Source organism: Pristis pectinata, chromosome 5, assembly GCF_009764475.1.
Source record: "Pristis pectinata isolate sPriPec2 chromosome 5, sPriPec2.1.pri, whole genome shotgun sequence".
Taxonomy (NCBI): Eukaryota; Metazoa; Chordata; class Chondrichthyes; order Rhinopristiformes; family Pristidae; genus Pristis; species Pristis pectinata.
This window is the reverse complement of record NC_067409.1, coordinates 55,924,098-55,947,945: the sequence shown is the minus strand read 5'-3', so window position 1 is coordinate 55,947,945 and position 23,848 is coordinate 55,924,098. Positions and strand designations below refer to the sequence as shown.

The 23,848-nt window shown below is 38.6% G+C and overlaps 1 protein-coding gene across 1 annotated transcript in view; it reads right to left on the bottom strand.

Moving 5' to 3' along the window:
- Positions 1 to 23,848, bottom strand: part of vps50 (VPS50 EARP/GARPII complex subunit) — a 127,901-nt gene that overhangs the window by 45,095 nt on the left and 58,958 nt on the right. Inside the window, exons 13-19 of the mRNA XM_052015828.1 lie at positions 18,469 to 18,601; positions 12,139 to 12,230; positions 10,078 to 10,172; positions 9,874 to 9,972; positions 7,056 to 7,146; positions 4,988 to 5,170; positions 2,407 to 2,525 (exon numbers count right to left, since the gene is read on the bottom strand). Coding sequence (XP_051871788.1) covers positions 2,407 to 2,525; positions 4,988 to 5,170; positions 7,056 to 7,146; positions 9,874 to 9,972; positions 10,078 to 10,172; positions 12,139 to 12,230; positions 18,469 to 18,601 — 812 coding nt within the window. The remainder of the gene's footprint in view (positions 1 to 2,406; positions 2,526 to 4,987; positions 5,171 to 7,055; positions 7,147 to 9,873; positions 9,973 to 10,077; positions 10,173 to 12,138; positions 12,231 to 18,468; positions 18,602 to 23,848) is intronic.

Here is a 23,848-nt window from a genome sequence, read left to right as displayed (position 1 = left end):
ATCGTCCATGTGTGGGGCTTTAGTTACTGCCTCCTGCGAACAAGCCACTGTTCATGGCCTGCATCATCTCACAAGCTGCACAATTGCAAAGGTAGTTGCGAGCATGGAGAATAAAAGGGAAGCAAGGACAGGATCAGCAAGATCCTGCCCAATAGTTCCTCATATTTTCACTGCACCCAGCTAAGTGGCCCAGAGTTACTGTTTTCTCTACACCTCCATAGATGAACAGCAGAGTCACATTTGCTCTTTTCCACCTGAAGGAACTGTTCCTGGAAGATCCAAACCAATGCTACCATAACATTCCCACCACCACTTCTAAAACCCTAGCAGCAGAACAATTAGGTCCATGGGATTTCTTTGCTGTTAGTCCTATTGCTGCAGTTTTTTTTTCTTTGTTCATTTTTTTTAAGCTTCAGGTGGCTGTTGGCTCCCTATTTTGCACCATCCACAATAAAGACTGATGAATAAACATTTTGTCTCAGCCATTTCCTTATTCACCAGTATAATTTCTCCTATTCCTGCCTCAGATTTATTTTTGCTACTTTCTTCCTTGTATGTTCTCGTACAAGTTCACACAACCTTCTTGCCGGTTCCTCATACTTTTTTTGCCAGTTTTACTTTTAAATTATATTTCTTCCCTCATATTAATGTACAGATTTCAAAAATCTTCCCAATAATCAGTTTTACTGCAAGGTCTTTTAATCTTATACTCTCTTCAACTCTTTTAATAATGGTTCGACTGCTTTTCCACAGAGTTTTTATTGAAAAGAATCCATGTTGTTACATATTATTCCTTACAGTTTTTGCTATTGCTTACTCATCAATTTCCATTTTAATTTAATTTCACAATCTATATTAGCCAAGTCACTCTTCATAATTAGCTGGGTTTAAAGTTAACACCAAGTTTCAGACTTAATTACATCATTCTCAAACTCAATACAAAACTCTATATTATCATATGCTCCCTTATGATTTCTTACAATAGAAATACTGATGACACAATTCTAGATTCAAAATCACCTCTTAGCTAGTTCCATGACTAAGACTAGGTGTAGTTGTGGTAGTTTGATATCAGGTTTCATATTTTTAAGAACTTAACTCCTTCCCCATCTGCCCTAGGATTAAAACCAATCACTCCCCTTCCATCCAGACCAACCTTCTGGGCATGACACAGAAATTTTGTGGTCCATGTACTGGATCACATTGTTGAAAATCTACAATAGCTGTTTCACCCCAAAGCAGCTGCTGTTTTCACAATAGATTAAGGAATAGCCACAGAATCTGAACAACCCAGAAGGAAGACACTTGGCCCATTGAGTTTTGCTGATTCTTTGTACAGCAATCTAATCAGGCTAATTCACCTGATCTATCCATGACACTGCAAGTTTATTGCCTTCCTTTTGAAATCATTGGGCATTTCCATTTCTACCACCCTGGACTGGATAGACAGGGTTTGTTTTCCCTCAAGGAGAGTAGACTGAGGGACCTGATAGAGGCTGTGGGGCATAAATAGGGTGGATAGTGGGAACCTTTTTCCCCTCAACAGTGACATCTAAAACCAGAGGGCATACATTTAAGGTGCAAAAGGGTTAGAGATTTGAATAGAATTGCTTTCACCCAGCAGGTGACTGGAATCTGGAACATATTGCCCTGAAGGTAGTAGAGACAGGTACTCTTCCAACATTTAACAAGCATCTGGATAAGCACTTGAATCGCCAAGCTATAGAAGGCTAAGGACCAAGTGCTAGTGAATGGGATTAGGACAGGTGGGTACTTGATGGTCGACAGGGAAAAGGTGGACCAAAGGGCCAATGTTTCTGTGATATATGGCCCTATATAAATTCCTACAATTCAATCTTTGTGGCTGAAATCCTTCATCACTGGAACCGCATGGGTCAATCTCTGCAACAATAAGCATTATTGTGAATTTGATTAATCGTGGTCAGACTGTAACTTCATTTTATGCACTTTCATGCTACAAAGATGACATTGTTTCTATAATTCAAGCTAATATATTGTTTCCTCAGTAATATGGTCTTAGAGTGTGGTATTGATCCTCCATAATGTGGCGGGCACTGCATATGATCTTGTGTATATGATACTATAGAGAATAAAATACAGTTTCATGCCATATTATCTTTCACAGCTTGCAGATCTTGATTAACAGTGGTTTAGTCTTCTCATCAAAATTAATGTATTAGTTTTTGGACAAAAAAAGTGAATGGATACACCTTGAATTGTACTGTGCACTCAATAAAAAGTAAATACAATAAAGAAAACAGCAAGTGAATCAAAATTAATATTTGTATTAATTTTACAAAAAAAAGTTCAAGGCCTGAAATAAAAACAAATACACCACCCTTAAACACTCTCTTATCTACATATTTTTGTAAAACTATCAATTACCTTTTCAGAGGAACATCTCCAGTTTGCTCATCCACATAGTCCCTTTTAAGCTCTTCTGGAACATCACTATCACTGTCGTCATCTTGGTAAACACTCTTCTCCAACTCATCAGATTCATACTGTGGAGAGAAACAATCCCCACTCCAATTACCTGGAACAAGTAATCCAATTAACCAAACATCACTAAAAATATCTAACTTCAGATTTTCTTGTTAAATGCATACTGTGCTTTTAAGAATGTCAGTTATGTAACAAAAGGCAACTGAACTGGTCTACTTTTACAGAATGATTATTGAGTATAGTAACTTAATAAATCATTATTTGATCTGATGGGAACCAGACTGATCAATGAAGTGAAAACCTCTATGTTGCAAATATAGCTTTCCTTATGATCTTTGACCAACCTAAAATTTAGAGAGGCCAAGGGTGAGCAAAATTGGAGACGAAATTAATTCTCTCTCCAAGATCCCTGAAGCGACCAAGAGCAGGGAACTTGGAACAACTTTTATCTTCAACACCCAAGGTATCCTGGGGTATGATACGCAGCTAAGATATTAGGAAGGCTAACAAAATGTTATTTATTGCAAGGGGAACTGAATACAAAAGTGAGGAAGCTAACATTTCAGTTAATAAGGTATGGTCAAATATAACAATTATTCAGTTATATTTTACCATACCTGCAGTATTGTATGCAGTATTACTTTTATTTGAAGAATGATGTTAATACATTGGTTGCAGTTCAGAGAAAGTTTATGGACTAATATGTGGAATAATCAGATGTCTATGCCAAAAGATTGGACAGGCAAGGTTAAGGTTTGTATCTGCTAGAGTTTAGAAGAGCAGGAGCAATACAGTGGCACAGCTCGTAGAGCTGCCGCTCCACAGCGCCAGAGTCCTGGGTTCAATCCCAACCTCCGGATTTGTCTGTGTGGAGTTTGCACATTCTCCCTGTGTCTACATGGGTTTCCCTGGAGTGCTCCATTTTATTCCCACGTCCCCAAGAAGTGCAGATTGGTAGATCGATTGGCTACTGTTAATTACCCCCAGTGTGTAAGTGAGTGCCTACTCTGGGGGGAGCTGGAGAGAATGTAGGGAGAATAAAAATGGGATTAATGTAGGATTACAGTAAAATGGGTGGTTGATGATCAGTGCAGTCTTGATGGGCCGAAGGGCCTGTTGTGCTGTCTCTCTCCACGTCCTTATCCAACAATGAGAGTGGACGATTGAAACATACAAGGTTTTGAGATGTCTTGACAGAGTGGCTGTGGAGAGAACATTTCCTCTTGTAGAACAATCTAGAACTAGGGGTCACCATTTAAATATAAAAGGTCATCAATTTAGGACAAAGTTGAGGTAAAGTTTTTTTTTCCTTAAAGGGTCATGAGTCTTTGGGACTCTTCCTTAAAGAGAGAATCTTTAAATATTTTTAAGATGGAGGCAAGTGGATAGATACTTGATAAGGAGGTGATACATCACTGCAGATAGACAGGAATGTGGAGTTGAGCTTACAAACAGATCAATCATTTTACTTATTTAATGGCAAAGGCAGCGGGTGGGTCCAGTGGCCTGTTCCTGCTCCGAATTTGCATATCGCATCATGGACAGCTGTGTTCGAACTAATGCCACCTGAGTTCAACAACCATACTGGTCAACTTTGGTTCAGTAGCTGATTTGGTACATTTGTTAAATGAGTGAAAACATTGGTTAGATGGAACATAATGTGGAAAAATATCAAGTCAACCACTCTGATGGAAAAATTGGAAAGTGGAAAGTTTTTTCAACACAGAGGTTGAATAGCATCAGTGCACAGGGTACACTGGTTGACGTACAAAAGTATTTGAATGTTAATATGCTGATACAACAAGGAATTGGGAAAGCAAGTGGTATGTTCATTTTTATTACAAGAAAATTTGATTGCAAGTGTAAGATTGTCTTATTATAGTCACATATAGCTCTTGTAAGACTGGAGCTGGAATATTGTGTACAGATCCAAGGAGGGATATATTTGCAATAGTAAGTACAATGAAGCTTCACCTGATCGATTCCTGGGGAGGAAGGAACTTGTCTTATGAAGAGACACTAGTCAGAGTGGGCCTATATTCACTCCAGTTAGAAGAATTGTCTACCCAAGGGGAATGTGGAGGTACGGTTAATGAGTATATATAAGACATTAGGTTAATGGATCATGTACTTATTTTAAGGGAATCATTGGATAAGGGGGCTGGTACAGGAAACTAAGGCTGAGCTAAAAGATCAGCCATGTTCTTATGAACAGCAGAGCAGGCAGAGGGACCAAATGACATAGTTCTGCTTTTACTTCTATTGTTCACCATACAAAACTACATTCCCAGAAGGGATTAGTGTAATTAGGCATCATTAGCTTAATTAGTTCAGCACAACATCGTGGGCTGAGGGGTCTGCTCCTGTGCTGTACTGTTCTATTCCCTTTTCAAAAACATGAGATAATATTAACATCAAAGTTTTATTCCTGTCATTTAAGAGAGCTTTCTTGCCAGTAGCAAAAGCCGTTCTGCAAATCTCTTCTTTTAATGTAATGTAATGCAAATAGAGCTCGTCATACCCCATTAGCAGCAAGAACATCTTCTGTTTCATCATCTTTGCTGTCAGTCTGCTGTTCAAATGGATTTCCACCATTTTGGTATTGGTCAAATAGAGACCCTGCTGCCGCTGCAGATGACGACATAGAATACTGCTTGCTAGGCGACACTGAAGGAGAACGCGACTGCCGCATAAATTTAAACTCCTAAAAGCAATAAATTTTCAATAAAGGCATTTGAATAAATCAGGATTCAGAAATAATGTTAGCTGAACTTCTGTACTTCAGCAAACAAGTCAGGATGCATTTCCATTGAACACAATGACGCAGAGTAATGTTTTTTGTTAGCCACAACATGCACTGCTTGTTTAAGAGTATTATTCTCATTGCCAGGCAGTCCTGGGTGTTAATCAGCAATTTTCTTCTCTGTCAAGGTCTAAGCTGTTAGAAGTTTTTTAATAAAAAAAAGAATGGCAAGAGCCTTACAGCAAGGCCACAGTGAAGAAATTGTTTCAAAACAGATATTACTGTAAATACTGAACAGGTCAGGCAACCTCCATGGAAAGAGTAGTAGTTGGTATGAACTCAGCTTCTCTTTGTACTAATGTTATTTGATCTGCTGAGTACTTCCATATTTTACGTTATTTCAAATTTCCAGAATCAGCAATTGTTTGGCATTTTGGTGAAAAAGTAGATGTTGCATAATTGGAATCATTAACAGTAAACAACTTGCAATTCTTTAGGAAGGTAATTAATATTTTTAAGACTAAATAAAGCTTTAAGCAAATGTGAATAGAATAGAATGGATAATGAATTACTTTTAGATTAAAGTCAGAGAATTGTGACAATGAAGATGTGTGGCATTTTTTCAATTTTAGGAAGGCTGACTGTGACAGAATGAAGAGGCTTAAAAATAGCAACCATAATAGACTATTAAAGGGGCAAAGATTAGAGAAGTAATTTTTTAATGCATGATTAAGCATTTGCTGTATAAAGAGTACAATGAGAACAAGAGGAAACCTAACTGAGAAAGAATAGAAGTGTTCCTCAATACAAAAATTCATACAAAAACAAGACAAACAGTACTCAAAAATGGTCAAGAAGAAAAGGACTGCAAAGAAACCTAAAGCACAACAGCATCCAAATGCTCATGACACTGATTGAATATTTCAGATGTATAATGGAAGTAGTAATGTCAGTAAATAACATTTCTGACTATACCCTTTACAGAAAATGCTACTGATTCTGTCCTGAAAGCAAGGATTGATTTTCTGGCAAAGGCAGAGAAAAGCTTAGGGACAACAATTTTTTTTAATAAAGGAAGTGAAGAAAATCTTAAAGATAATAAAAGAGGATTAGGCTTTCAGACCGGATAGACTCTAGACAAAGGATCTTTAGGGAATGATTAGAAATGAAAGTTATAGCAAAAGACTGGACAGAAATCATATACTTATGTTCATTGCTATTTAAGACACATAATTGATCCTTGTCAGGCTTTATGGTGATGGTGACCGTCCTGCTACCTCTCCTGGTGCATGATAATACATTAGGGTCATTAAGCATCAAGTTATTACTGCTAATTGATCAAAAAAGTGACAGGGGGTTAGAAATTTTATTTGTACTACTTTGAGCACCACACATTCTCTGATTTTCCCCCACTACTCCTACGATCAATGAGTAGACCTTGTGAGTATTGTTCTGGATCATTCCTCAATCCAGCAGGCACCTTCCGTCTTTTGAGACTGACAGTACCAACCAAGAGTAATGTCAAAATTAAACGTAAACACTTAGTTATTAGTGCATATTCTGGGTAGGGTACACAAGCAATTAATCCGGAACAATAATTACACAAAAGAAAATCTGAAGTGGGATTCCTTAGCTGCTAACTCACTATCAAACCACATAAACCATCCCACTTATTAAACCATCAGAGAGTTCTACTTATTTATAAGCCCCTCCTTTGACACAGGTATCAAGGATGAGTGACAAAGCATTTTTAGAACAAACAAATGTTGAAATCACACACAAACTTCCGCATCTTTGAGGGTTACGGTAGACTTGACAGACTCCATTCCTGAAAGTGAATACTTACGTGCAATTGCAAAATACTGAAGTTAGACTTAACAGGACACAATTCCCAAGTTTCATTTTCTAAAAACATACGCAGTTCTTCAAGGCGTATTCTGCAGAGATAGTTGAAACCCATGAAAAATATTACTAATAGGATGGTGAATGCACATTTCAAAAATTTCCTTCTCTTTTAAACTACTGCAATTAATAAAATCCAAAACAAAGTAATTTATTATGCCACTTGGTGATATTAGAGCTAGATACAGAGCTGGATGTGTAGTTTTTCCAGTGTGGCTTCGACCTCTTCCACAAGATTGTGAAGAGTCACTTCACCAAATCAAAAAGCATTAGCAGAGAAGAGAAAATGTAATGAATGTAACATGCTTTTTCCTGTACAGGTCCAAACAGAAACAGCGGCTTGACATTTCCTTCATATTTATGCTCAGGTATGATAGCTGGGAACTGGCAAATGATCAGGCTTCTTAAATAAATAGCTTTGCATTTTTCTTAAAGGAAGAAGTTATGGTATCATTAAAAAAAGGAATTAAAATTAAATTAGAACTGAAAAGCTTTCTCAATTGTGGATTCCCCTGCCTGCTATTTCCTACAAATTGTCATTAACATTCATGATTGTAAACGGCATTCAAAGCATCCCCAAAAGATAGAGACAATAAAATCAGGAGCAACAAAAACTAAATTGAGAAAAACATTAAGATATTTCACAGGAGCAGGAACAAACAAAAGTTGAGCCACATAGGAAGATACTTGGGTAAATAATCAAAAGGAATTGATTTTAAGGAACATCTCAAAGGAAGTGAAGTTATGCAGCAAAATGTGACCAAGAGGAAATTCCAGAGCTTTTAGAGCAGAAATAGCTAACAGCACGTCTCTGGATCATTAAGTCTAGACCTCTGAATAAATATTTCCAGTAATAAAACCACATTATCACACCCAGCTTTAAAGAAACTGTCTAAAACCCCATGGGGAAAAAAAAGCCAGTAGATGGTCATCAATTTTGAAAAATATAATCCAAAATGTTTATCTGGACTTGACTGGTTAATTGTGTTTCACAAGCTGCAAGTTTTTATATTGGTAAAGATCACCAATTAATATTGGCAGTCTTCAATAAATATGAAGGTGGCTGATTTAATAATGAATGGGTTTGCCATGTTGCCATGGACTGTGCTGGCAGCAGTACAAGCAGCAGCTGTTCAGGTGGCCATGCAGTCTACCTTGGAAAGAGATTTTGGGAGGACAGCAAATTGGCTCCAAGCTGTTGTTAAGATTCCATTTCTGGGCGATGGACATCAAGATAAATACGTTGGCCTTGGATGCATTGCTGTAAAAAATTTCCAGAACACTTGGGCTGAAAAGTTCTAATATGAGGGCAGATTGCCTAGGCCAGGCTCAAACTCCTTCACATGTAGAGGCCCAAGGGATGTAGTGGATAAGGCTTTACAATTAAAAGGGATTGATGAAAATAAGTTCCCCTGGTAAGGCAATCCAGGACACGACTTCAAATTATAGGTAGGATGTTCAGGAATTAGGTCATAAATTGCTTCTTGACATAAGGAAAATCTGAAGCATCTTCACAAGCAGCTATTGAAGCTGGGTCTGTTAAGAATTTCTTAAGTGATACTGTTAAATGCTTAAACAATGGAATTTAGACATAAGAATTGTAGTTGGAAAGAGTTTTGATATTGATCACCTACGACCTAACTGAATAGGCTTGAGGTGTTGAATAGTCTGCACCTTCTTCTCTATTACATTTAAGTCAAGAATCAGAGAAAACAAATATGGATGTGAAGACTGGGACTGTTAATAGGAAGCAGCTGGTGCTAACCTTTCACTGAAAAAGAACAGAGCTGATCTAAAACCAAGCAAAGGAGAACTCCTACTCTCTACCAGAAAGATGATTGATTGTAGTTCAGAGAATGATCCAGCAAATGACTTCAAGAAGCTGTCAGTGATAATCTGCCGTGTCCTTTTCTTCCTCCCCATACAAACCACATTGTAAAATGATGGTCTTTGAGTTCTAAACTTGACTCAAGTATAAAGCATAGCAAACATTTACAAAGGAAGCAAAATCATTCATCATCAAAAATGAAATCCAATGCAAGCATCTTCTTAGTAAACAGATGTGAACTACGAGACAAATGACAGTTAAAAAAAAGCACATTGGACTCTACAAAACAGGTTGTTCTGGCAGTACCATAGCTAGCATTGAAACAGAAAATGTAAATATACAGATCTCTGATAATCAATTGCACATGGCTTACATCTGTGTACACCCGTCAGACACAACATGTATATTCACCTTAAGAGCCCTGTGGAAATTTGATTGGAATGCCATTCAAATACAGAAGGAGTAAAAGGATTGCTACCCATTTTTCTTTCACATGAAGCTAACTTTTCAAGGGTTTTTTTGGTTGCTTGACCCACGAATACCACATCTATTAACTGCAAGCTTTTTAAAATGTTGGATTTTATGATGCATATGAAGCCATTCTTTAAATGTAGTTTAGTCTTACACACGTCAACGCTTTGTTTTTAAAAGGGTAAACACTTAAGTCGATGCTGCGTTAGCAGTTGTAAATAAAAAGTATTTATTTTGTAGATTTCTTCTCTATTCCCCATTTTAATACAGCAACAGCACAGCAAAGCACTGAAGATATATTTAAAAAATTCAGTTTAACAAATCTGAGCAAAAAATTACCGTTAATATGAATAAAGGTATAACAAGACTGTAAAACACATTTCTTTATTCTAGTAAACCATTTGACAGTTGAACAAACATTAAAATGTAATTAGATCCCAATAAAAATAAATATTTGTTTTACCTGTGATAACTTTTAAAATAATTCACACTTTGTTTCCGAATAGACTCTTGCAACACTTCTGATTTACTGCCACAAAATTCTTCACCAACTTGCATCAACCTAGTTTGCAAACAAATAGTGAAGTTCTAAATTCATTTAATAAATGCAAATGCATTGAATTAAATTAAACATAGTGCTATTTTTAAACAAGTACTGTTTCAATACCTGCTAATAATGTCCAGTACAAATATAAAATCATCATACTTGAAGTTGGATAAATCTGTTCCAAGCAAGTATGTCTTTGCTTTCAACTGAACATCCTATAAAACAAGAATTTAGCAGTCAGTCTGCAATAATATGAACTTATTTTAAACTTGAGGTTCATAATTTCAAAATTTAAAATCACAAGGGTGAATCTGGATTACTTTTCACTAGTCTCAAAAAGACTTACGGGTTTAAAATAAGCTGGTGTCACAACAAGACCAGTTAAGCATGGGAGTTTCTTGATTCATCTAAGAAAAAATGCACTGAACTGAATCCATGACCACATCTGGATCCAAGCAAGAAATTCTATTTTCGGATAATTTATCATTTTTATTACATGGTAAATTATCCTAAAATAGAGTCTCTTATGTGGACATCAATATTGTGTGTCACAAAATACAAGTTCTAGCAATTATTAAAAATGCTAGCCTTCAGTGAAGAAGAAGAATGTCAGCAAACTTTCTACGAGAAGACACTTGGCAAGGCTGAGTAATGAGCCACCTGCACAAATTAATTTTATATCAGTCCCTCAGACCTAAGATGGTTTGCCAGCACTTTATTTCTGTGGTTAAGAGATGGCTCATGAGGTCAAAGCGAGATCCATAGACTGCCATAGGTGAAACTGGAGGTGCTTGATAGGGCAGATGGGTGGGCTTTCTGCATTTTTGCTGGATTCCTTCACAAAAGGATTTGAAGTTTTCACTGCCATCCCAAGGTGCTGCTTCTCCATTTTTATTCCTACAAAATCAGTCATGTGTTATACTTTTTCCAAGGTGGTGTTGAGAATATCCTCAAATCATTTTCCAAGTGGTCCTGAAAATGTCTTGCCTCAGAGCTTGAAGTAGAGTGCCTTTCCCTGAAGTCTATTGTTGCGCATGCAGACGATGTGACCTGCCCATCAGTTCTGGCTGTGCACTTAGAGCTTCTATCCTTGGGAGAGCACACCGATGTTGGTTTGCTTATCACTGGAGCTCACTTTAGCTCTTTACCATAAATTGAGTGCACAGTGGGAAAAAAAAGATGCAATTATGTAATAAGAGAATTTACGTCAAAGTAATAAAGCGTTATGCAAAATTCTATTATATAACTGTTATTTCTACATGCTGATGTCAATTGGCTAACTTAACTAACTCGTGTAAGCTAATGTTGTTACCATATTCATGAATAGTAGCCGCCATATCATTAGCAGGGAAACCACTGGAAAAAATTCTTTAGGGATAGGAATTATGGTCCTATCCCTGAGAATTTGGGGAGATGCAGGGACTGATTAGGGGGAGTCAGCATAGTCTTGTGCAAGTGAAATCTGCCTCACAAATCAGTTCAAATTTTTTGAGATTATTAAGAAAATTAATGAAGGGAACAGTACATGTAGTATACATGGACTTTAGCAAGGCTTTTGACAAGGTCCCACAGAAAGATAGGGTACATGGGATCCAAGGTGTTTTGGCACATTGGATCCAAAATTGTCTTGGTAATAGGAGGCAGGGAGTAGTGGTGGAGAGTTGTTTTTCTGACTATTGTAATAAACATAATTCTTTATATCAAAATGTAGAGGGAATGTAGAAAGAAAGAACAATAATGCCTTTTAGGGCTTCATGTTAGTTTTAATAAAATGAATTGTACTTTAAGCCTTCATGGCAGAGCTATTGCGCTATACCTCAAGCCTCTTTGATACATTTTTCATACTTCGAGTCTGTCAATCCCTGCCAATAGTGATTTCCCCCCCAAGCATCAAAGATTTTGCAATTCAAAATATAAAGTCATTGGTATTTAACAATTTTATGTGGTCCTCTATAATCCTGCATTGAAGTTCTGTATGAAAGTCAACTTATAGCAAAAATTAATTAAGCATGAAGTCACATGCACTTTAAACAAATGAGGTAAAGCAATTGGCACTCCACTAAAAACAGCAGGAACTTTGAAGCCCAAATGTGACATACTTTTTAATATTTCCTAGTAAGCAAAAATATAAAGCATTTAACAGATTCCAATAATAAAAATTGTTACAATTGAAGCACAGACCTGCCAAATGCGCGAAAGACCATGTTCTAATTTCTTTTTAACATAGCTTCGATTAAAGTTAGGATCATCAGTTGTAAGCTCACCATGGCCATCTGAAACAAAAAAAACTTGTGACAGGTTTTTTTTAAAAAATGTTATATTGGTTGCATAGAGCTCAATTTCCCCAGCCATTTCGAGCACATTGTGCAACTGTCAATAGCATATTCAACGAATGATTTTCTCAATGCAATGCTATGATTTAGGATTTCTTAAAGATTTAGGAACAGCTTCTTCCCCTCCACCATTAGATTTCTGAACAGTTCATGAACCCATGAACACTACCTCGTTATTCCTTTTTTATTGCATTATTTATTTTTGTAACTTATAGTAATTTTTATATCTTTGCACTGACCTACTGCCACAAGACAACAAATTTCACGTCATACAAGTCAATGATAAAAAGTCTTCTATGTTTGCAACTCCAGGTAATCTACTACATATGCCTCACCAGTTGTAGAAATATCCATTATATTTTAATCACATCAAAATTACCATTTAGCTAAGTAGGAAGTAAAAAATGAAAAAAGAGATGGCATAAGTTTAATGAATTATAATTCACAGCAGTGATTAAGTCATCCAATTAAGAAAATGCTTACAAGATATTGAAGTTACATTGGTACTAGAGATTGCAGGTTAATTGGGTTTGCTGTTTTTTCCAGCAGAATTTGATAGACTGTAAAGAAAGGAGACGAACAACTGTATGGGCTTGAAAAGTTTCAATTGGTTGTGTTGATAACTCAATTCTCCTTAATAAACTGAGGTTACAGTGGGGAGGAAAAAAAATCGTCAACGACAATGGATCAGAGCAAAATGGTCAGTTTCTACACTTCCAGCACTGGTGTACCACTTTCATGAGGGATATAGCAGACAAAGAGGAAGACAGCATGGCAGAGTAGGCGATGTATTGCAGTAGTCTGTCGAAAGCTGGTACAAACCACTGGGATCCATGGTGACCACATCTGCAATGTGTTTGTAACTTGAACTTCAGGATTGATGAGCTTGAATCTGAGATTTGGACACTGCAATGTATCAGGGAATGGGAAAGTCACCCAAATACATGCTCCAGGAGACAGTAACATTCCTTAGATTAGCCCTGTAGGATAGCTCAGTGGTACAGCGAGTAGAGCCGCTGCCACACAGTGCCAGAGACAGAGAGTCAATCCTGACCACGGGTGCTGTCTGTGTAGAGTTCGCACATTCTCCCCTACACTCGACCCACTCTGTCTCCTCCTTTTCTCTCCCCACCCCATCTGCCCTGCATCCCTCCTTTATCTGGTTTCACTCATAGAACATAACAGCACAGTACAGTACAGGCCCTTTGGCCCACAATGTTGTTCCGACATTTTATCCCGCTCTAAAGATCTATCTAACCCTTCCCTCCCACATAGCCCTCCATTTCTCTATAATTCATGTGTCCATCTAAGAGTCTCTTAAATGTCCCTAATGTTTCTGCCTCCACCACAGCTGCCGGCAGTGCGTTCCACACACCCAACACTCTGTAAAAAAAAACTCCTAGCATCTCCCTTATATCTTCCTCCAATCACCTTAAAATTATGCCCCCTCATGTTAGCCATTGTCGCCCTGGGAAAAAGTGACTGTCCACTCAATCTATGCATCTATCATCTTGAACACCTCTATCAAGTTCACCTCTCATCCTCCTGCCCTCCAAAGAGAAAAGCCCTAGCTCACTCAACCTATCCTCATAAGACATGCTCTCCAATCCAGGCAGCATGCTGGTTAATCTCCTCTGCACCCTCTCTAAAGCTTCCACATCCTTCCTATAATGAGGTGACCAGAACTGATACTCCAAGTGTGACCTTAGCAGAGTTCTACAGAGCTGCAACATTACCTCGCGGCTCTTGAACTCAATCCCCTGACTAATGAAGGCCAACACACCATACGCCTTCTTAACAACCCTATCGACCTGAGCAGCAACCTTGAGGGATCTATGGACGTGGACCCCAAGATCCCTCTGTTCCTCCACACTTCTAGGAGTCCTGCCATTAACCTTGTATTCTGTCTTCAAATTCAATCTCCTGAAGTGTAGCACTTCATACTTTTCCAGGTTGAACTCCATCTGCCACTTCTCAGCTCAGCCCTGCATTCTATCAACATCCTGTTGTAATCTACAGCAACCTTCTACACTATCCACAACACCACCAACCTTTGTATCATCAGCAAACTTACTAACCCACCCTTTAACATCCTCATCCAAGTCATTCATAAAAATCACAAAGAGCAGGGGTCCCAGAACAGATCCCTGCAGAACACCACTGGTCACCGACCTCCAGGCAGAAGACGCTACATCTACCACAACCCTCTTTCTACGAACAAGCCAATTCTGAATCCACACAGCCAAGTTTTGCTGGATTCCATATCTCCTGACTTTCTGAATGAGCCTTCCATAAGGAACCTTATCAAACACCTTACTAAGTTCCATGTACACCACATCCACTGCTCTACCTTCATCAATGTGCTTTGTCACATCCTCAAAGAATTCAATCAAGATCGTGAGGCACGACCTGCCCCTCACAAAGCCACGCTGGCTGTCCTTAATCAGCCTATGCTTCTCTAAATGCCCATAAGTCCTGTCTCTAAGAATCTTCTCCAGTAATTTGCCTACCACTGAAGTAAGACTCACTGGTCTGTAATTCCCAGGGTTATCCCTACTCCCTTTCTTAAACAAAGGAACAATATTTGCCACCCTCCAATCATCTGGCACTACTCTTGTGGCCAGTGTGAGAATGCAAAGATCATCGACAAAGGTGCAGCAATCTCCTCCCTCGCTTCCCGTAATAACCTTGGATATTATTAATGGATAACCTTGGATAATATTAACTTATCTATCTTAATGTTTTTCAAAAGTTCCAGCACATCCTCTTTCCTCACATCGACATGCCCTAGCGTATCAGGCTGTCGTACGTCATCCTCACAAACGTCAAGGTCTCTCTCTCTGGTGAATACTGAAGCAAAGTATTCAGAAAGGACCTCCCCTACCTCTTCCGACTCCAGGCATGTTTCCTTTTTTATCCCTGATCGGTCCTACCCTCACTCCAGTCATCCTCCTATTCCTCACATACGTGTGGAATGCATTGGGGTTTTGCTTGATTCTACTCGCCAAGGCCTTCTCATGCCCCCTTATAGCTCTCCTAAGTCCATTCTCAAGCCCCCTCCTGGATACCTTGCAACTCTCCAGAGCCCTGTCTGATCCATGCTTTCTAAACCTCAGGTAAGATTCTTTCTTCCTCTTGACAAGATATTCTACATCTCGTCAACCACAGTTCCTTCACTCTACCATCCTTACCCTGCCTCAAACGAGACAAACCTATCCAGAACCCCATGCAAATACTCTCTAAACAACCTCCATATTTCCTGTGCGGTGCACTTCCTCAAGAACATCTGTTCCCAATTTATGCTCTCAAGTTCCTGCCTAATAGCATCATAATTCCCCCTCCTCCAGTTAAATACTTTCCCATATTGTCTGCTCCTATCCTTCTCCAAGGCTACGGTAAAGGTCAAGGAGTTATGGTCACTATCTCCAAATCTCATTGCCTAGTACCAGGTCCACAATGGCCTCTCCTCCAGTCGGCCTGTCCACATACTGTGTCAGGAATCCCTCCTGGACACACCTAATAAACTCTGCCCCATCTATCCCCTTTACTCTAAGGAGGTGCCAATCAATATCAGGGAAGTTGAAATCACCCATGACAACAACCCTGTTGTTTTTGCACCTCTCCAAAATCTGCCTCCCAATCTGCTCCTCAGCATCTCTGCTGATATTGGGGGGGGGGGGGGGGGGGGGGTCTGTAGAATACTCCCAATAGAGTGATCGCTCCCTTCCTGTTTCTGACTTCCACCCACACTGACTCAGTAAACGATCCCTCCAGGACATCCTTCCTTTCTACAGCTGAGACACTGTCCCTGATCAGCAAAGCCACTCCCCCACCTCTTTTACTTCCGTCCCCATCCCTTCTGAAACATCTAAACACCAGACTATCCAAAAGCCATTCCTGCCCTTGCGACAGCCAAGTCTCTAGTGGAGTCTCATCACCTTCCCTTTTTTAAAAAAAAAATCAGATGCCATAATCTACAGCCCTTTGTCGTCTGCACCAATCACCTCAGCTGCTATCACTACCCCCCCTCCCCCCAAACTGGCTCCATCTGCCAGCAACCCATTCTCATCTGGATGCACCTGTCAACTGCCAGCTCCAGCTTCATGCCTCCCCCTCAACTTTTTATACTGGTTATCTCCCCTTTATACTGTGTCCTGATGCAGAGTCTCGACCCGAAACGTCGACTATCCCTTTCCCTCCACAGATGTTGCCTGATCCACTGACTTCCTCCAGCAGTTTGTTTTTGGCACCAGAATCCAGCATCTGCAGTCTCTCGAGTCTCCATTATCCTGCTACCTGCTGGTCTCTGGCAAATGAAAGAGCATTAGCGACCATTATGGGTGGCCAACTGTAACATGTTGTATTTCCAGCTCCAGCCTAGGAAGAGTCAAATATCTGAAATTTCATTAACAGGCACTGGCAATATATTCACTGTCCCATTTTGAATTTGGAACTCTTGTAGCTTCAAGTGGCATATTTCAGCAAGGACATCCTTGTGGAACCACAGATATCTCACTCACTGATCCATACTGAGATTTTGGCTGGAAAATTATACCCTCAATATCCTGGGCAGAAATGGCCACTGGCTGAGAACCTTCCTCCTCCTCCTCTTGACTTCCAACAGCCTGTGGCATTCTATGTGCCTACTGCATATTCTTCCAGTTATCCCATAATACAAGAACAATCCTTTCTACCATGTAGGAAACAACGTTTTGTGCAAAAGCCTTAAGTAAACACTACTCTCTGCATACTTCTGCATCTTGAACTAACTCACAGAATCACATAAAATCTGTCAAATTGGAGCAACAATTAGAAGAAATTAAATATAATACCAAGTGGCATTGCACTCCATTTGATGACAGGACATGCCCATTCTTCATGCTCCTGTTCAGTAGATATGTACTATCCACCTCACTCATGCTTTCAGACTTTAAGTGCCACTTTGAACTCTAGTGACTCCCAAAACAGTGGTGGTACTACTAAATCCAAATCACTCCTACAGTTTCCATGACGTTGATTGAGGGATAAATATTGTGCAGAACATGGGGAGTTCTCCAGCTTTTCCTCAAATGATACATTGTGCTCTTTTATGTCTATTTGGACAAGTAACCATTTACTACTGGTAAACAATATTTACGATGCCTCCAACAGCATTCCATTCCCTTTGATTACACTCAAGAGTCACTTCAGATTCTGTGCTCAAGTAGCACTAAAACCTACAATCTTCTCAGAGGTATGTAAGTGCTCCACAACTTAATTAATTATAAACTATGATAAATAGCTTTCCAAAGTAGTAAATAGTTAATGGAAACTAAAATCCCTGTGCTTTCTTTTACACTCTTTTGTCTATTATGCAGATACATATGTATGTTATAAAAATTAGGAATTTTGAGTATGAAAGCATTTGACGACTTCCGGAAAAATTCTGTTATGGCTGAAAGTCAGTGAGCATTCCATTACTTGTCATTAAGTTTATTTTGGAAACAGACCTGAATGCTGTTTGAATGCAATATCTTGTGTCATCTATAATCTTTTACCTCATTGTCATGTGGGTTCAACTAAACCACAAAATTATGCAAAGAAAAAATAAAGTGCCTTTGGTTTCCACATATTTACTAAAGCAGCAAGATGCCTAAAGTAATTTCCCATGACATTTACTAATAGACTGAAAGGAACTGATGATTAACACAGACTTAGGAGTTTCTGTTCTCCCAGCGAACTTGCAGCTTTTGTTAGCCTCTGATTATTGGCTACCTGTCTCCCCATTCATTTAAATGCCACAGAATTGTATAGAGTTGGTCATTAAAAAGAGAAAAGCAATAGGGTATAAATATCTCTTTAAATTGCTTTATTTCACTATATAAGCAAAAGCGTCCTTGGCCATTTTTTGTAACTATATAAATTTTAGTATTGGTATCATTATTTGAAAATTGGGCAACCTCCATTCAATCCATTGAAAGAAAGATTTAACACATTATTTTATGATGCACGATTATACTGCATTATTCACCATTCAAAACTGACATACAGGGTGACTAAAGAAATATGTTAATTGGTTTATTATTGTCACATGTACTGAGATACAGTGACAAGTTTTTGTTTGCATGCAATCCAGATAGATCATTCCATACACAAGGGCAATAACCAGCACTTCTGAATTTGTCACGTCATTCCCTACCAGAAGCTGGAGCAGACTCTTCATTGTCATGTGCCTCATGCCATGACATGGTCCGATAGTAACTCAGCATGACTTCCCACAGGGCTTTACAAAGATCAGAGAGACAGGGAATGTAGCTGTCTGGAGTAATATGCTGTTGAAAAAAAATAGCATTGTGTGACTTCTTACAGGACAAACTAATCTGGAAATTAATTCATGTCTTTATATTTGGTTGCTCCTTAGTTAGAAAACATTCTATAAATCCTTTAAAATTTATATTCATCCTTTTGTACAACAAAATAAGCTACTTACTGAATAATAACCTCTCACTTCAAGACCTGATAAAAAATTTAAGATTTTGTAAATAATAAACACAAAATTTTCTATACATAGAAAATGTAACCATGTACAGAAATACTATGAAATTCCTATTGGATTAAAAAAAATGAAATGAAACTCGAACATTGCCATTGGGAGCCAGCAATGTCAGATCCTCTATTTCATCAGATAAACAAGTTTTGAAGCCTGGATGATGAATAATAGCCATAACTGCATGGATGTTAAAGATAATTGTTGGACGTACTCAATTTGTATTTGATACAAAGACATAACATGCTTCAAATGCACTACAAAATATAATATGGTTAGAGTTTCCACTTTAGTGAATTACTGACAATTAGGACACCAAATGCATTAGTTTAAGTACGTTATTTCCCAAAGCCTCTCCTCTACCTCATTTGCAAACTACTGTAGGGAAAATACTTCATAAATAAGTACAATTGGACAGCATTTTAAATTTAGTTTTAATGAAAACTTTTTTTTTAAAGATTCTGTTGTGAAGTATAACTTGAGGTTTAATGTAACTGAAAATTGGTTTTAATAATTAAATAATATTTGTTATTGGTATCAATCCATCACCCAGCTAATAAACATGCAAAACTATTTTCCTTTCCTCATTTCACTCAATGACTTTTCCAAAAGGGAAGAGAGGAAAACCTTTAACTTCAAACCATACCTATTTTTTTTTCTTTCTCCTGTGAGGTGCTTTTTGGCAGGTTTAGTACATTGAAGGTGCTACATAAGTGAGTTCTTGATAGGTTTGAGCACACTAACCTCATACTGTGTGTGGTCCAAGAATTCACATCTGTGTGATTCCTCAGCCAAAAAAAAAGCTACTGGTGGTCATGCTGAGCACTGAATCATTCTTCAAATTGCCACTGCAACATTCTCGAACAGAGCTAGATAAAGTTTACTGCAATGGATACCAACAGTGAGAAATTGCTAATTGTACTTTACTGTATATGGCTTATGGTAACATAGAACCATAGAACAATAAGGTGGTTAATTTACAAAAGCAATAATCAAGAGGTGGGGATGAATGATAGACAGATAAGCACAAAGGGGGTAAAGTCAGGCTTTTTTTTTAATCTTAATCTTAAAAAGCCTGACTTCACCTTGTCTTCAGTATAGCTGTTGAAGCCACAGTACTGATAGAAGTGACATTTCCCAGTGGAGACAAAGTATCCTGTTCATAATGAGGAGATCCTTGATTATAAAGTATAGGACTGCCACCACACCAAATAAAACAGATTCAGAACAAATCTGTTGTTCAAGAGTGCTGGGGCCTCTGTTGCTTATGATATATATGAATGATTTGGATGAAAACTTAGATGGGTGGGTTAGTAAGTTTGCAGATGACACAAAGATTGGTGGAGTTGTGGGGAGTGGAGAGGGCTAATAAAAGGATGCCGCAGGAAATAGATCAGTTACAGATATGAGCGGAGAAATGGCAGGTGGAATTTAACCCGAGCAAGTGTGAGCTGTTGCAATTTGGGAGGTCAACTGCAAGGGGAAAAATATGCAGTTAACGGCAGGACCCTTAACAGCACTAATTTACAGAGGGATCTTGGGATCCAAGTCCATAGCTCACTGAAAGTGGTCACACAAGTCAACAGAGTGGTCAAGGCAGCTTATAGCATGCTTGCCTTCTTTGGTCAGGGCATTGAGGACAAGAATAAGCAAGTCACATTGCAGCTATATAAAATTTTGGTTAGGCCACACTTGGAGTATTGTGTGCAATTCTGGTCACCCCATTACAGGAAAGATGTGGAGGCTTTGGAAAGTGTGCAGAAGTTTACCAGGATGCTGCCTGGATTGGAGGATATGAGCTATAAGGGAGAGGTTGGACGAACTTGGGTTGTTTTCCCTGGAGCATCGGAAGCTGAGGGGAGACCTGATAGAAGTTTATAAAATTGCGAGAGGCATACATAGGGTAGACAGTCAAAATCTTTCTCCCAGTGTAGAAGTGTCAAATAGTGGAGGACATGCATTTAAGGTGAGAAGAAGAAAGTTTAAAGGAGATGTGCAGGGCAAGTATTCTTGCACAGAGAATGGTAGGTGCCTGGAACAGGCTGCCAGAGGCAGTGGTGGAAGCAGATATTATAGTGGTGTTTAAGAGGCTGTTAGACACATGAATATGCATGGAATAGAAGGATATGGAACATGTACAGGCAACAGATTTAATTTAATTTGGCATTGTGTCTGGTGCCGACATCATGAGCTGAAGGGCCTATTTTGTGTTGTACTGTTCTATGTTCTACTTTAAGAGGATCTGTGAACTACCAGTAGCAGAGTTGCATTCCACCACAATAACTCCTTTTCCTAACAATACCAGCGAACCAGGGGTCTAATTTTAGTTCAACAGGAGTATGGAAAGGCTTGCAGGAACCACAGCAGATATACTTAAAAATGAGGCGAGAACCTGGCAAACTACAACACAAGATTAGGTGCTTTGTAGACAGCGGGAGCAGCATACCATACTGAACAAACACATGGCCAATGGGCAAGACTGAAGTTTTATCCCATTGAGTCATAAATGATGTTGGGCAATTAAACAACTAATGGGAGGAGGAAACTCAGCAAATAACATCTTCCATACGTGCCTGGAAACAGCCATCCTCAACAAAACAAGAGTCTAACCACCTACCATTGGCATTCCACAGCATTACCCTCAAAGAGGTCATCACCGCTCAGAAACTCAACTGGAACAGCCACAAAATACAATAGCTATAAATACAAGATCAGAGGCTAGATATCCTGCAGTGAATGATGCACTTCCTGACATCTTAAAGCACAACTACCATGAATACATTAGTGTGATGGAATACTCATCACTTGTCTGGAAGAATGCAGTTCCAACTGTACTTCAGAAGGTAAATCTTTAAAAAAAAATTATCTTTGGAAGTTTTTGAAATCTGCCTTATGTATAATGTATAGTTGAATGTTAAGAGGGTCGTCAAAGGCCCACAGACACATACAAATAGCAGAAATACATAATTCAATATCTTGCATGATCAGTTTTGACCAGCAGGACCTGCTTTAAAATATTTTTAAAACTAGTATGTGATTGTTGAAACTGAAGATACTGAATTTTGTACAAAATTGTGATCAGCAGCTTTGGTTATCTGATTTGAAGAGAATGAAACCAAAAGATCTACCAAAAGCAAACAAACTTCTTCATTGTCTTTAATAATGCAGTAAATTAAATAACTTGCTAAAGTGAAAATAGTTCTCAAATCCAACATGTGCTAGATATCTTGGAAACTCAAACTTTGATGGAGTGCTAGCTTGAAAATTTTCATTTCAACTCAAAAGCTTTTACTTACTAAATTATGGATCCTCCAAGTTTCTTTATTATCTCCTTCCTTTTCAACAGCATCAGTTGTGCTCTATGTTACAGTTACTATTTCTGGAAGATATTTCTTTTAAAAACATGACCACATATTTGCTGACTAATCCAAGTTCCAGTACCAATTCTAGGCTTCTCTAAATCACTTGTTACTACCTAGTTCAGATTTCTACAACACTTAACCAACCAAAGTTGGAGCTACGGTATCTTACAGCTAACAGCAGCAGTTACAGAAAATGTGAGTTACCTTCATTGGCACCCCAGTAACATTTCAGCAGCTATAACTTTATTTCACTGATGCCAAATTTCACACAAATATGAATCTTTCAGTGTGCCTGTTCAATCTCTTGGGTACTTATTTTCCAGAATTTTTGTTTGTTATGACACTCAGTAGTTCTGGAGATATATTTATGAAGAGTTGGCTTGATTGTTCTATTTGCAATAGATAAAAATGTCTAAACCATGCACTACAAGTTTCATTTCTAAAGTCTACATGACAATGGCAGTGCCAGCATTTATTGCCTATCCCTAATCGTGCTTGAGGTGTGATAGTGGTGGTTAGCTGACCTCTTGAACTGTGTAGCCCTTCTGGCAAATGACTCTCACAATGTTGTCAGTAAGAATTCCAGCATTAAGATCCTGCCACAATGAAGGAACAGCTATCTAGTTCCAAGTCAGGATGACATGCAACTTGAAGGGAAACCTACACACTCATATCCATCTGCTACCCTCATCCTCCTTGGTGGAAGGGATTGCAGGTTTGTGCGGTGCATTCACTGTAACCTCAAGTAATGACAGTGCAACTGTACATAGTGCTCACTGCAAGCACGAAGCTCTTGTGATGGAGCAAGTGAATGTTTAGATAATGTGGCAATCAATAGGGTTGCTTTGAGCTAGATGAACACAACAAAAAGACTAGGTATCTAGACCTTCATACCTACTCCATAACCCTAAAAGATCGTGGCTAATCTATTACCTCTGTGTCACTTTCCTCCACTAACCTCTAATGTATAAAAATCTATCAATCCCTATCTTGACTATACACAGTGATGGATTAGAGAATTCTAAAGATTCATGATCCAATGGATTCCCTTCCATCTGTCCTAAATAATCAGCACCTTATTTTTAGGCTGCGACTGCTGATTCTCAGTATCCAAGTCGAGTGAACAACAACTCCACATCTACCCTGTCAATTTGTACATTTCAATAAGATCACTTTTCGTTCTTTGAAACTGTAAAGAAGTTAGGCCCAGTCGTCTTAATCTCTATTTGTATGACAAACTAGCCTCTCAGGAATCAATCCGATGAATATTCTCTGTACATCCTCCATCTCAAGTACATTCTTCCTTAGATAGGGAGACCAGAACTGTACACATTATTCCACCATGGGTCCCACCAAGACTCTATGTAATTGGAGCAAGACATCTGCACTCTTGTACTCAATTTCTCTCGCAATAAATCAAACATAGCATCTGCCTTCCTAATTGCTTGCTAAATCTGCATATTAACTTGCAGTGATTCAAGCACAAGGACACTCTGGTCCTCCTGAATACAAAGGTCTTTCAGTCTTTGGTGTTGAGTTTCTGCAATGCTCTTGCAGCCAGACTCATACTGGCAAGTGGAGAAAATCACAAGATGAGTCACTAGCTGGACACCCAGTCACTAATCTGCTCCTTAGCCACATTATTTATGTAGCTGGTCTAGTTATTTTCC